This window comes from Watersipora subatra, chromosome 3, assembly GCF_963576615.1.
Source record: "Watersipora subatra chromosome 3, tzWatSuba1.1, whole genome shotgun sequence".
In the NCBI taxonomy this organism is placed as follows: domain Eukaryota; kingdom Metazoa; phylum Bryozoa; class Gymnolaemata; order Cheilostomatida; family Watersiporidae; genus Watersipora; species Watersipora subatra.
Window position 1 is genome coordinate 64138107 of NC_088710.1, and position 12944 is coordinate 64151050.

General features: G+C 36.4%; 1 protein-coding gene across 1 annotated transcript in view; it reads right to left on the bottom strand.

Annotated features, from left to right (window-relative positions):
• Positions 1–12944, bottom strand: part of LOC137392114 (centrosome and spindle pole-associated protein 1-like) — a 31994-nt gene that overhangs the window by 3813 nt on the left and 15237 nt on the right. Inside the window, exons 21-22 of the mRNA XM_068078742.1 lie at positions 12880–12933; positions 11527–11630 (exon numbers count right to left, since the gene is read on the bottom strand). Coding sequence (XP_067934843.1) covers positions 11527–11630; positions 12880–12933 — 158 coding nt within the window. The remainder of the gene's footprint in view (positions 1–11526; positions 11631–12879; positions 12934–12944) is intronic.

Sequence of the window (12944 nt, forward strand, 5' to 3'; positions counted from 1 at the left end):
TGAACGTCATTAGAGTGCAGATAAATTAACTGTAATCAATATTAAAATTTGAGGGAGACAGTATACAAACATTCAGCGTAAGAGTAGTAACATACCGTAAAACCTCTATTTGACCGCCGTGTCCCTCTATTTTTCAAACCTTTTCTCATTGTGGCGGTCAAGTAGAGGTGGCGTTCAAATAGAGGTTTTACGGTAGATGAATGATACACAATCATTATGTTTCCATGATGAGCAGTACTTCGATGCAGCCCCCTCCGAAGTCGAGGGGATTGTACATTTACATGCTGCGCAGTGGTTTTCAGCAAATTAGCCAGAGAAGAGAAATTGTATAAATCGAATCGCCGGATGGAGACATGGAATCGATCATGAATACCGAACTTCAGAAACTGTCTTTTTATGCTTTTGTCGTCATTATACTTTTATTTACAATACACATTCACAAGGTTTTACAAACCTTAACACAATTTTTATAAAATTAATATATTTTTAATAAGTATTTTTTAAGTAATATATTATTTAAATGTTAATTTAGGACTTACCACCTATTTTTCGAAAAGTGTTGGTATCGATAACAAAGTCCAGGAAAGTAATCACCTCATCATCCTCGTGGGTGCAGACCATAATTAAATTTAAGTGAAGAAGATCAGAAGAATAAAAAAAACAAGATAAGCGGGATAACTTTTGTACGAGTTTATGGCCCTCGATGAATCTGCCTCCACAGCAAGAGAGCTATGCGCAGCCACTGCGCATGTGCCGTTTCTTTGCTGCGAATTTGCACTGGCTTCGCACTGATCAGTGCACAGTGATTTCAGTGCGACGACGCCGGTTCCATGATTCAGAGAGAGCGCAACTCTGAAGTACTGCGCATCATGGAAACAGTGATAATTCTACAGTTACAGTGGCTGTAGCCAACTATCTGCTGCGCTAACTAAAAGGGTTAATGTCCTGGGCAATGCATTATTACCGCATCATTTTCTTTAGCCAAATCTTTACACCATAACTGTCACCTACAACTTTTATCATATTTACTAAGTAAATCAGACACACTGATTCCGATTTTGTACTCAAAATAAAGATTGGTCCACTAACTTTCAGAGTAATGAAAGCTTTTTTACAGCGTTTTAATAACGGTCTCGAAAACAACATGATCGGCGCAACAAGCTCCGCCCATAAATACGTGACGTAACCTAGCTTTTTAGGAACGGAAGTTAGGGATGTTTAGACCGATTTAGAATGATAGAGATGGGTGTTTTAAAATCCATTATTATCTAAATTCAGCCTTAAAAATAATCAGTCTTTTCTGAAAGGTAGATAAGCTATTTAACATTGCATATTTAAAAATGAGCTCAAAAAAGCGCGATAACAACGCTAGCTTGTGATAAAATCACGCTTTTTGAGCTCATTTTTCTCGCGTTCAGCCTATTTAAACATCATGTAACAAGCTATGAGCAAGTTTAAATAGTTTATATACCTTTCATAAAAGACTGAGATTATTTTACAAACTGGATTTAGATAATAATGGGTTTTAAGACACCCATCTCTATTATTCTAAATCGGACTAAACATCCCTAACTTCCGTTCTTGATAAAGCTAGGTTTCGTCACATATTTATGGGCGGAGCTTGTTATGCCGATTGTGTCGTTTTCGAGACGGATATTGAAATGCTTTAAAAAAGCCTTAATGACTTTGAAGGTTAGTGGACCAATCTTTATTTTGAGTACAAAATCGGAATCAGCGTGTCTGATTTACCTAGTAAATATGATACAAGTTGCACGTGACAGTTATGGTTTAAGGAGCTTTGTCTAAGATAGCCCAAGATTTATCACAAAAACAAAGCTCATCGGTAATACACTTTACTAAAGAGTTTGAGTCAAATTACCTGTTGCTGTCTATTGACATGAGCAATAGCATATCACTATTCCAACAACTCCGCAGTAGAAACACTAAATATTAGTTCAATTGTGGTTTTGTTTTTATCAAACTTATTTAAACATTAAAAACAGCATATATGCAATATGTCCTATTGCTAGCTGCAGCACAAATATAGAAATTAGCCAACTTTTCGATATATATATATATATATATATGCATAAATGGAGTGTTGTGCACTTGAATAATTAAAAGCGTAGCACGTAGAGCAGACAAAGAGAGGTGGAGCTATAATTAGTTTTGCAGAAATCAAAACGTAAAGTTTTGTCAAAATTCTCATTTCATACCTTCAAGCAATTTGTGTCACTGGCTGATAGATTCCATGCTAGAGCTAATGTTAACATGACATCCAAAAAGTGACCAGTGATTGGGAATTGTTGCCCTACAACTGCTGTATTTAGCTAGTAACTAATAGGGCTTATGTGGATCAAACTGGTTTCATTGGCTATCAGTTATAACCAGTTTGTACCGCATTGATTAGAGCACTTGCAAGGCAGACTTGACAAATGCCAACTTGGGATCTGTCTACTGCATAATTATGTGAACTACCTAGAAAGCTCTATTGAAAGCATTAAACATGTCAAATAGTCTTGAGAGATGGCTGGGTGAAACCACTGGCTATTGTTACAGGGGGTTTACAATAATATTATCTAAACAGTGCTGTCGGCAGCATTCATATATTAGCAGCGAGCGAGCGGAGAGCCTTGACTCTTCAGCACGTAGAGCCATCACACAATTATGTACACTCTGAAGCAGCCACTAGCAGTAACCTGCTCATCATGGGCCAAGCCATGAACTTGGTCATCAAATTTCACCTGCCATCAAGATGAATAAAATACATGTATAATGGTAAACATTATTGATGATTGTTAATAAGAAATGTTCATTTTGTTTCTATAACTATATGACAGAACTTGTAACTTACTCAAACTGACAGTAGTAGACTAGCTGAATGCTCGGCATTTCCCGGGTAATCAAATAGTATTTGCACAGAAAAAAATTTTCTTTTCAACATTTACCATTCTAAACTTTCAAACTTCATATCATAAAAAAGTGTTTTCGCGCAGTTGAAATAACTTCATTAAAAAAAATCAAAAAATAAGTACATGGAAGAGTGTGTATAAAAAGGTTACTGTTGCAGCAGAAGCTCGTTGTATTCAAAGTTTTGATGGCCGATACTGGTACCTCTCGATACTGGTACAAATGTAAAAATGAGATATCAGGCTTTCTTTGTCTGATAGGTCGTCTCATCGAACAGAGAGAGTATGTTGAGGCAATTCCTACTCCAGGTAATACAATTGTCCACGTGAAAAGCATTTAGGTTTTACAGATTTACCGAAGCAGGAAATCTGAGAGTAACAGCACATTTGAAATTAAAACAGCGCATTCAAAAATTACAAAAAATAACAAACGGGAAGGAGTAATATTAATTGGTTATAAAAAGTGCACATTCAGCGAGTTCAATCGCGAAAAGAGTATACAGTATATGGTAAGAGCAATGGGAATGATAAGAATGGCTTAGCCTCGTGGTTATGCGCGCTTGTTAGTAGACTTACGATTAGAAAAACCTGAGTTCTAATCCAGTACTGAGGCTATATTTGAACACTAAAACTTCACTGCTGTAACTAGACAAATGAATGATATACAGACAAACCCTGAGATTTATAAATATTGATAAGTAATCATCTCTCACCCAACTGAACACTTAAACTATATTTTGATGATACAACAAACTTTCCAACTTCTTGTACCAACAAAAAGCTGTGTTACCAACAGCTTTTGCCGCATTGCCCCCTTCACATTCAGATGTGCAGGTATCCGTACTGCCTTCCCAAAGGTAAGCTTACACAATTGAAGTGATGCAAATGGAAATGATCTTAATCTATATACAGTCAAACATGGATAACTCGTCCACGGATAGCTCGAACACATGGTTAATTCGAACATTTCCTTTGGTCCGTTCCCACGTAATGATAAATTGCTATAGATAACTCGAACTCAACACTGTTAATTCGAACTGTTTTTTTGCCCAACAGCTACCGAAACGATTGTTTTCGCTTTAGAAAATCACTTTATTCAAAGCCATAGAGGTAAACTTCATCTTTTCGTAATTCATAAGCGTCGTTATTACCTCCATCGGCAAAATAGTTTTGTCAACGACTTTTCTAAAAGTTTGGTGAAATTTGATTTATACTGCGATACAATGAATAGCACGGGCTAGCCGGGTCACGCGCGCAAGAATTTTCGCCACGCACATACAAAACAAAAATCGCATGTTGTTTTGTATGTGGGTGGCGAAAATCCTTGAGTGCGTGACTTGGCTAGCCCGTGATGAATAGTTTTCCGACGTTGATTCCGTGTTGAATCAACGTCGGAATGTTGAATGTTTAAAACGTTTTAAAAAATGTTGTAATTAAACGTATACGTTGTCTGAGCTACAAAAAACTATTCATCGTTTGACCTAAACACAGAATACGTGTGTACATTCAATAAGTATCTATCAAAAAAGCGTGAGTGATATAGAATGTACCGTAAAACCTCGTAAAACTTCTAATTGAACTGCCTCGGAGTGTTGCTCTTAACGAATCCCAGGTAAAGTAAGGTAATCTGCATAAACTTCAAGAAAAAACGGCAAAATTGATCGTAGGTAAAACCCCAAAAGAAAAAAATGTCTTTTCTTTTGAGCATTTCAACAACGATCAAGTTTTGCCAATGTCAATCTGAAAAACGTCCTGGCAATAACATCACCTCAAACAACAAACCAATCTCAAGTGATAGAAAAATCTCTATACTTTTTCATGAAAACGTTTTAAACTTTACATTAGAAGCATTTAATTTGAAACAAGCCATTTGTGCTTTTGATTTATATTATAGTTTGTATATGTACATGTATCTACTAATAAATAAGTAAATATATGGACTTGTGACAGTGCTCTGATAACTTGAATGCTCTGATAATTCGAACACTTTTGCTCGGTCCCTTGAAGTTCGAGTTATTCATGTTTGACTGTATATATTTCTCAAAGTTGGTCGTCGTATGTGTATTCGTAGGTTTGATTGTCCGGCTATGGATCATAAAATCTTTGGAATAAAGATTCCCCACCGAAGAAGATTTTATCTCGGACCCTGCCGTTTGCCAGTCTGACGCCCTACCCACTAGACTACAGAAATCAAATTGCTAGCTTGCCAATATAAGTCATTATATGAGAGCTAATACCTAACTGCTTTGCGTACGATGGCGGGTCATAGCATAACGTCACGAAAAGCTGTTCGCTCACATTATTAAACGTACTGGCTAATAGTGCGCAGGCTAATAGCGAGCAACTCTTACTACTTCTCTTTTTTTATAAGACAAAACACTTTTCTCATGATATGTAGTTTGAAAGTTAGAATGGAAAATGTTGCTATATATGTTAAATACAAATCAATTTTCTGTCCAAAGACTTTTCTATTACCCGGCAACGTCGGGTAGCACAGCTATAAATATAAAGCTAAGACATTGAGCTTGTTTGTTTTTGTAAACCCAGTCCAGAGATATAACAGTTTTAATGAGATCTTTGTTTGGAACGCTCGAATTCAAGTGAAAGTTCGATTATGGCGTCTAATAATTGCACTTTGGCAAAGAGACTGACAGAATAGAAACGCGTAACTCTGCAACTTGAATGTAATAGCCGATATCAATAGTGAGAGACAGACAGACAGACAGCTGCGCAATTAAAGATGAGCAATTTTAAGCTTCAAACATCCCGGCACTCAGATCACCTCAAACATTAAAAACAATCGCAAATAATAAAATATATTGATACTTTCTAATAAAATCCACTAATATTTTATTGTAAGTTCGTCTTTACAGGATCAAGAAACTTTAGTTAAAGGATGACTTGCAACAAAATTCACATTACAGTTAATTGGTAGCAAAAGATTCACCATGTCTTACTCTGTTGTGTTGTAAGTGCCAAATATGTGGAAATGTGATTACAAGCTCTTAAAAGCTCAAAAACGAAAAGGCGCCGTAAGGCGCCGTAGATTGGAATCTCTTTATTTCGATGACATAGCCACGAAATTTAGTTATCGTCTTGTCACGTATGTTCTCACGTGAATTGAAAGGCCAATAAAAAGCTCAATATAAACTTATCGTAGCACTAGTTTATGACAAGCACTTCGGGTTTTACCGAAGACCCCGTATCAAATATAGATGCTCGCTACTTTACAGTTTTGTTTCGGTTTGGTCTAATTGGCAAGACGTAATCTGATCATGTGACCCAATACTTCGCAAATAATTTCTGCGGCACTTTTCGATTATCACAAGTGACCAACAGGCTCGTCATGATTATCAGACAATGATATGTACTCCTTCGAGCTGAGGTTAAAAAATTAAACAAATTTTTACGGTAAGTTATAAGATATCACTGCTAAAAGTGACAGCATTACAATGACGATAAAACAGACGCGTAAGAACAATAGACATGGTTTTATTGAATGCGTGAAGTATATTTGTGAAATATTTCGACGAATAAGGTTGCAAGAAAGTGTAAACAGAAACCATCTCTCACAACTACATCACATTTGAGCCGTTTTGGAAAGGGAATCCAAACTACGGCGGTCTCGTGTGGCTGCAATTTTCTGTTCGTTTTTGAGCTTTTAAGAGCTTGTAATCACCTTTTCACATATTTTGCACCTACAACACAACAGAGTAAGACATGGTGAATCTTTTGATATCAAATGACGGTAATGTGAATTTTGTTGCAAGTCAACCTTTAAGCTACATTTTCTAATGGTCCATCTTTATTGATCTACGACATCTGATACTCCTATTAGAAGTTATATTTAAAAGTTTAGTACCATGTCTTAAATTGTCAGTTTAAAGTCAAAATCACTATAAACTAAATTTCATTATAGCGGACTTATATAACTGGCTATGGTAGCAGTTAACGTATGCAATCTTGAACAAAATCAAATATTGTCCGAAATCTCTGAAGATAAGCGTCTATGCTCATAATAAACTCGCTCATAAAATAATTCAAAGGCAGGCATCCATTGAAATCTTATTTAATAAATGGATAAATTTACCTCCTAGCTTAGTCCTACGGAATGCAGAGTTATGATTTGAATCCATTGAAAAATAATCTAGCTACACCCAGATAAAAGTGTGTGATACAATACTAGATGTGTCCAAGACTTTGAACTTATTGATATGAGATGAAATCATTGGATATTTACATGCCAGTTTGCCAAATCTTATCACGAGTGATGTACAGAAGAACAGTGTTTATAAATACTCTAGCAATGTGCCCTCTTTAGAGGCTAGTGGCCTTCACAAGCAAGGACAAATCAAACTGAAACGCATAGCTAGCGTGCTGACCTTGCAACGACAATGTGGCGCTGAGTAAATACTAATGTGAACTTGGTCACGCAAATATTATTCCTGAAAGCAGGCGGTTAATGAATCAAAGAGCACACAACTCCAGCTATGATGGTTCAAGCTTCTAGTAAGAAGTGAAGACTACCCTAGGACACTTATGTATTCGCGGCATCTAACTTTCGCATTTTCGCGGAGTCATCCTCTCGCGAAAATTTCATGAGCGAAACTAAATTATCATAACGAACGAGCGAAAACGCGAAATTAAATGGCTTTGTTCATTGATATTCACAATAAAATCGTCATATTAGAAATGCAGGCAATTTTTGTGTGTGGTTGGCTCATTGGGCAATTTCTGCTAAACTCATTATAGCTAATACACCAACTGAGCAGCATGGCAAAACAAATTAAGATAATAAGTTTTTTGGAAAAGCCTAGACAAATGAAGAAGATGATGATATTAGTTTAGTCATTGAATTTGTAACTGATGAAGATGACAGTCTGGTAGGGAAAGTCATAAAATTGAATAATAACTATTGTGGTGATGAATTTTATTACCAACCAAAAACAATAACAACCCGGAGCCATGGCCACTGCGTGCTATAAATACTTGAGATCTAATATTGGTACCACATCAGTCACGGCAGCAGGAACCTTGACATCATTGATAGTCCAGGAAACAAATGGCAGCAAGCCATCAAATTGCATTATTGATCTCGCCTACACATTTCTACCTGCTGTACACAAATACAAACTACCGTACTTTTTGGACTATTAGCCGCTACTTTTTTCTGATGATTTGAGCCATGCGGCTTATATATGGGTGCGGCTAATCTGTGGCTTTTTCTTTCGGTGAAATTTATAAACAATAGATTTCGGCATCCAATCACAGGGCATTGTCAATTTCAATGTCATTTGTCATCCTAACAACAAACGACCCGATCTCGTGGGCTGTAGGGCAAAAAGTCTGACATTACTGTTACTACTGATAATCAATAATATGATAGTATAATAATAATATGATGATTAATCAGTAATCATGATCAAACATTTAATTTATGATATTGCATTTTAGTATTACTTGATACAAAAATCAACACCGCTTTTCATTATTTCAATTATATTATCCTTTCTGTTACTTTTTATTTCACAACACTAAAGGAATGAAGAGTAATTAAATCAGAAAATCATATTGGGATCACTTGCCACCGGTAACAAGCTCAAAACATGACTGTTTTCGGTTTAACAATAGGCGGTCCAAACGTCATTTATGCCGAAGTCTATTGTTTATAAATTTCACCTTTTCTTTCACCGCTAGGGCGCACTAACGAGAATCTCCAATTAGTGCGCTTCTAGCGGTGAAAGAAAATACGAAACAATGCCTCACGGTACTGTCCCGTTAGGCACTAAATTAAAAAGCGTCGGATAATACGAAACTGTGCCGTTCTGCACTGTTCCATTTTAAACAGCAAACTTGCTGCCGCGTTAAAAAGCACAGCCCTGAGGCCTATACAAAGGTGCAGCTTATGTATTGTTTTATTATCGTTTTTTGGAAAATAAAGCAGATGCGGCTTATATAGAGGTGCGGTTTATAGTCCAAAAAGTATGGTAGCCCCAAATTGAAAAATATTTCGTACCAGTGAACTGGACCTGAGGAATCTAATGATGTTTGTTCCACTGCATTTATTTTCACATCACTATAATTATTTTCGCACTCATCAAAGCTGCGAAATTAAGTTGCAGCGAAATTTTACTCTGTTTTTACTCACGAAACTAAATACTAGCGAAATATAAGTGTCCTAGGGTAGACCAAAGCAGAAGTGGTCGAACTATTAGCTTGTGTTCGTGTTACAGTTTAAGTTGTTGTTATTCAGAGCGCTAGTTAATGGATAAATCCACTTCAAACTTCACCCGCCACGCTCAAACCTTTCTCGACTGCCTCGGTTCTCGATGCTGCCGATAGTGTTCAAGCATTTCACTCGGAGAGTCTGGCGTCGAGACATACTCTCGCATCAAATGTCTAAACTCGTCATCCTGCTTTGAAAGACAACTCCTGATTAGACTGCATTACCCAAGCTGAAGTTCAAGTCGACAGCAACAATACATACTACCATCAATGAAGTCATGCTAAAGAAACTACGTGGCTGGTAGTATAGCTCTGCTAAGAGATGAAGTTACTTGCTAATCCAACAAATCTAATTTGTACAAATCACCTGCAAGCTGGCTCAAAAACCTTCACCGGTTACAAGGCAGACAACGAGTACCTTGACCAGCTAGACATACCAAAATACAACACATATTATAAATTTAGCAATATACCCTAATTGTATGGTTATTTCAGTGATGAGCCTGTAGGCTGTTTAGGCTTGCAAGGATTCTCCTAACTGTTTCCATTTGATGAAATGCTCATTTAGTTTAGCTATAGAGCTATCAGTCAAGTTTGTTCAGTAAGGGTGATACTATTAGCAGTTATTAGCTTTTAAAACTGCTCAAATCTACACTCTTGTTAATAGATCTTAGGCCGTTGGCATTATTTTAAAATTGAAACAAAATGTGATAACTGATAGGAAAAAATAATTTACATGTACGTAGTTGTCATTCAAATTTTGTTTGAAAGTGCCTAACTACCTCTTATTAAGGAATTGTCTTTCCATGATACTGTTTATAGATGGCTCTATATATAAGGAAGGTTGGTTCACACTGTATCACCGTATCTCAGTGTTGATGTCACAATACTTCAGTGATCGTCGATGATAACAATATTCACACTATCACAAAACCATCCGCCTTTGCATCAGAAAATACTCTGTAATGTAGTGTTCTCATTTTTCTTTTTGACTTTTCGCGAACAAATCTTTTTGTTTTCGCGTGCACGAATCAAATACCAGTCCTGCAGCAACTATCATAAACAGAAATAAATAAATCACGCTATCCACAACCGCGAATTACTATCGCCGAAATAAATCACATTGTATATATGCTGGCGTCGAAGCTCGGCGAAATATCGGGCGAAATGTTTGACAGCTGCAAACCTGCTAAATGAATCTGCGTCGCTTCGTCGATGCTATCACTCCCCGCTGCACATAGTTGACGATGACATGGACAATGCCGACATATGGCGATATAATGTGAAACAGGCTTAAGACTATATCCATATGACAAATCACATATTTTGTCTTTTTGAACTTCAGAAGCTAATTTTAATCTTGAATGAGTAATAAATAGAACAGAAGAAGTTGATGCTAGTCAGCTTATCCAGAGTCAGGTCAGGGTGTATGATGGGAATTGTATGAATAAAAGCGATATGCAGATATTAAATGATATAGCATATACTCCTACCACATTTATATTTGGAATACAGGCTGTTATTAGGAATACATTTATTCAATAAAACAACATTTTCTAAAATCCTGATCATATTGTATGAGTTGATTGAGATAAAACAACAATGGACACATCGAGAACCGCTTCAAACCTGTGGTAAAAAACTATCATTTGCTGAAGTGACACAAGTCAAAAGATTAATGAAATCTTGATCTAGAAATTTATAGAACCGCAGTTAAGTGAGTGTTTTAAAGTTTTTATAAATAAACAGTGCAAGGGCTCTCAAGTCTTGACCATTACACGAAAAATATTAAAATGACATCTCGTGAGTGATTTACATGCCATGTTTTATGCTTGTCTGTTATCAATTTTCTGATACTCAGCACATTCTTATTTAGTTTAAAGTAATGCTTGGCTCCTAACATGCTTCAAATACACGACAAGAGTCCTCATAAGAATGTCTATGAGAAGGAAGACAATCATAGGCTGAAAAGCTCCTGTGTACTAGACTAGCAGTTACTGGATCATATTCAGCTAGGCACTACTGTGCAAAGTAAACTGTTATTCATTCTACATTGTTTTGTACATGGTTAGATCAGCGAAGGGGATTCACTAGTCTTGCTGGAAATATATGCGCAAGATGAGACAACTCCAAGCATTTTCAGACTTACCGCTATAAAATTGGTTTCATTATGCTTAATTCTATTAACTCCAGTTGTGAACTAAAAAAAGCCAGCAACTAAATATTTCAGAAGATCTCCAAAAACCTGAGCTCAACCCCAGTTGCTAGTCCTGTAAGAACAGGCTCAACACCAACTTGACCTGTTTGAACTCTAGTTGTGAAATATAAGTACAAACTGGGTCAGTTTAGGTGAAATACACACTCGAACGCAATCTGCAAACTGGGTACTTACTTCAGGGTTGTTTTTCATTCGATCCCGCCTCCGTCGGCGAGCATTTTGATTGGTCGCAAGTGTGTCAAAGTCATCTGGAAATGCTGCTCTCATACCAGTGTCATCTACAATTGCCCAAAACTCATACAGCTGATATGGCAAACAGCCTTGACAGCCACTAAAACTGTAGACATCTAAGTTTCTAATATAGACTCGGCAAGAACAAAAGTGATCCAGGCATTTACACCTGGATGTAAAAACTATTCCCTTCAAGAATCATTGTGATCTTGAAATTCAAATTTAAAATGTACAAAATTAATCCATGGGCAGATAACTCCTTTTCAATTCAGTTTATTTCATTCATGGGTAAGCTATTTCTTGTTGAATGAGCACATGCGCCTGCAGACCATTGCAGCTGTATCACCATTTCTCTTACTTTCAGCAATCATTAAGTTTATTTGTCTCCATAATTCGAGTCTTTCAGACTCGTAATGATCTCTATAGACCTAGCTACAACGCTATTGCAACATCTCAAGTCAGTATTAAAGTCTGCAACATTTATTCCACATTCAAGATTATACGCAAGATATGGAACTTTGTATCATTATCTTACATCGATAATCAACAACAGTATTTCCAATAACGTGGCTGTTTGGCAGTAATGATACATCATAAAATTGTTTGACTACTTGAGAAAAACTCATGCAGAGGACAGAAAGTGAATTTATGTACTTGTTGAACTCTACAACTGCAGCTAATACAACGATAGTCCGATAACATTATACACTGGACAAAAGGTTAGCTCTAATCTTATGACATGCATACAATGATCAAATATTGTCCAAACATTACATATTTAAAGCATCACAGTGCACTACCACATAGTCGATAATATTTATTTATGATTGAAATCTGACAAAAAATTTGCAGAGCATTTTAAAAACATCACTCAACAGCTATTAAGATAAGTCAACTTTTTTGAGGGTGACATACCTGATAAATCATCCAGTTTAAATACGATTTTAAGCTTACTTCTATATAACTGTATTTATAAGTAAAATATGACCTGAACAACAATAATATGCAGAAAGGTTAACAGCTGAGCCAAGCTTACATCGTATTAAAGTCTACAGGTAAGATGAGACTTCTCCTTCAACCATGTTGCTAGCCAAACACAATAACAAGTAATAGTTACAGTACAGTATATCAAAACTTCAAACACCTAAAAATAGATTATCAGATTAGAGACTACCTCGGTTTAATGGACACGTTACGACAGGTTAAACTAGACTTGACCTAGTTGTGTATGTTTGACAGCTGTCTAAATACAATTGACCAACTAACGGCATAAGAGATTAAATTTGTATGATTTACCTATGAATGCAGAGTCTGAGTGCAAAAGGGATGTCGCTGTTTGAGGTGGTTTTGCTGAAATAGAC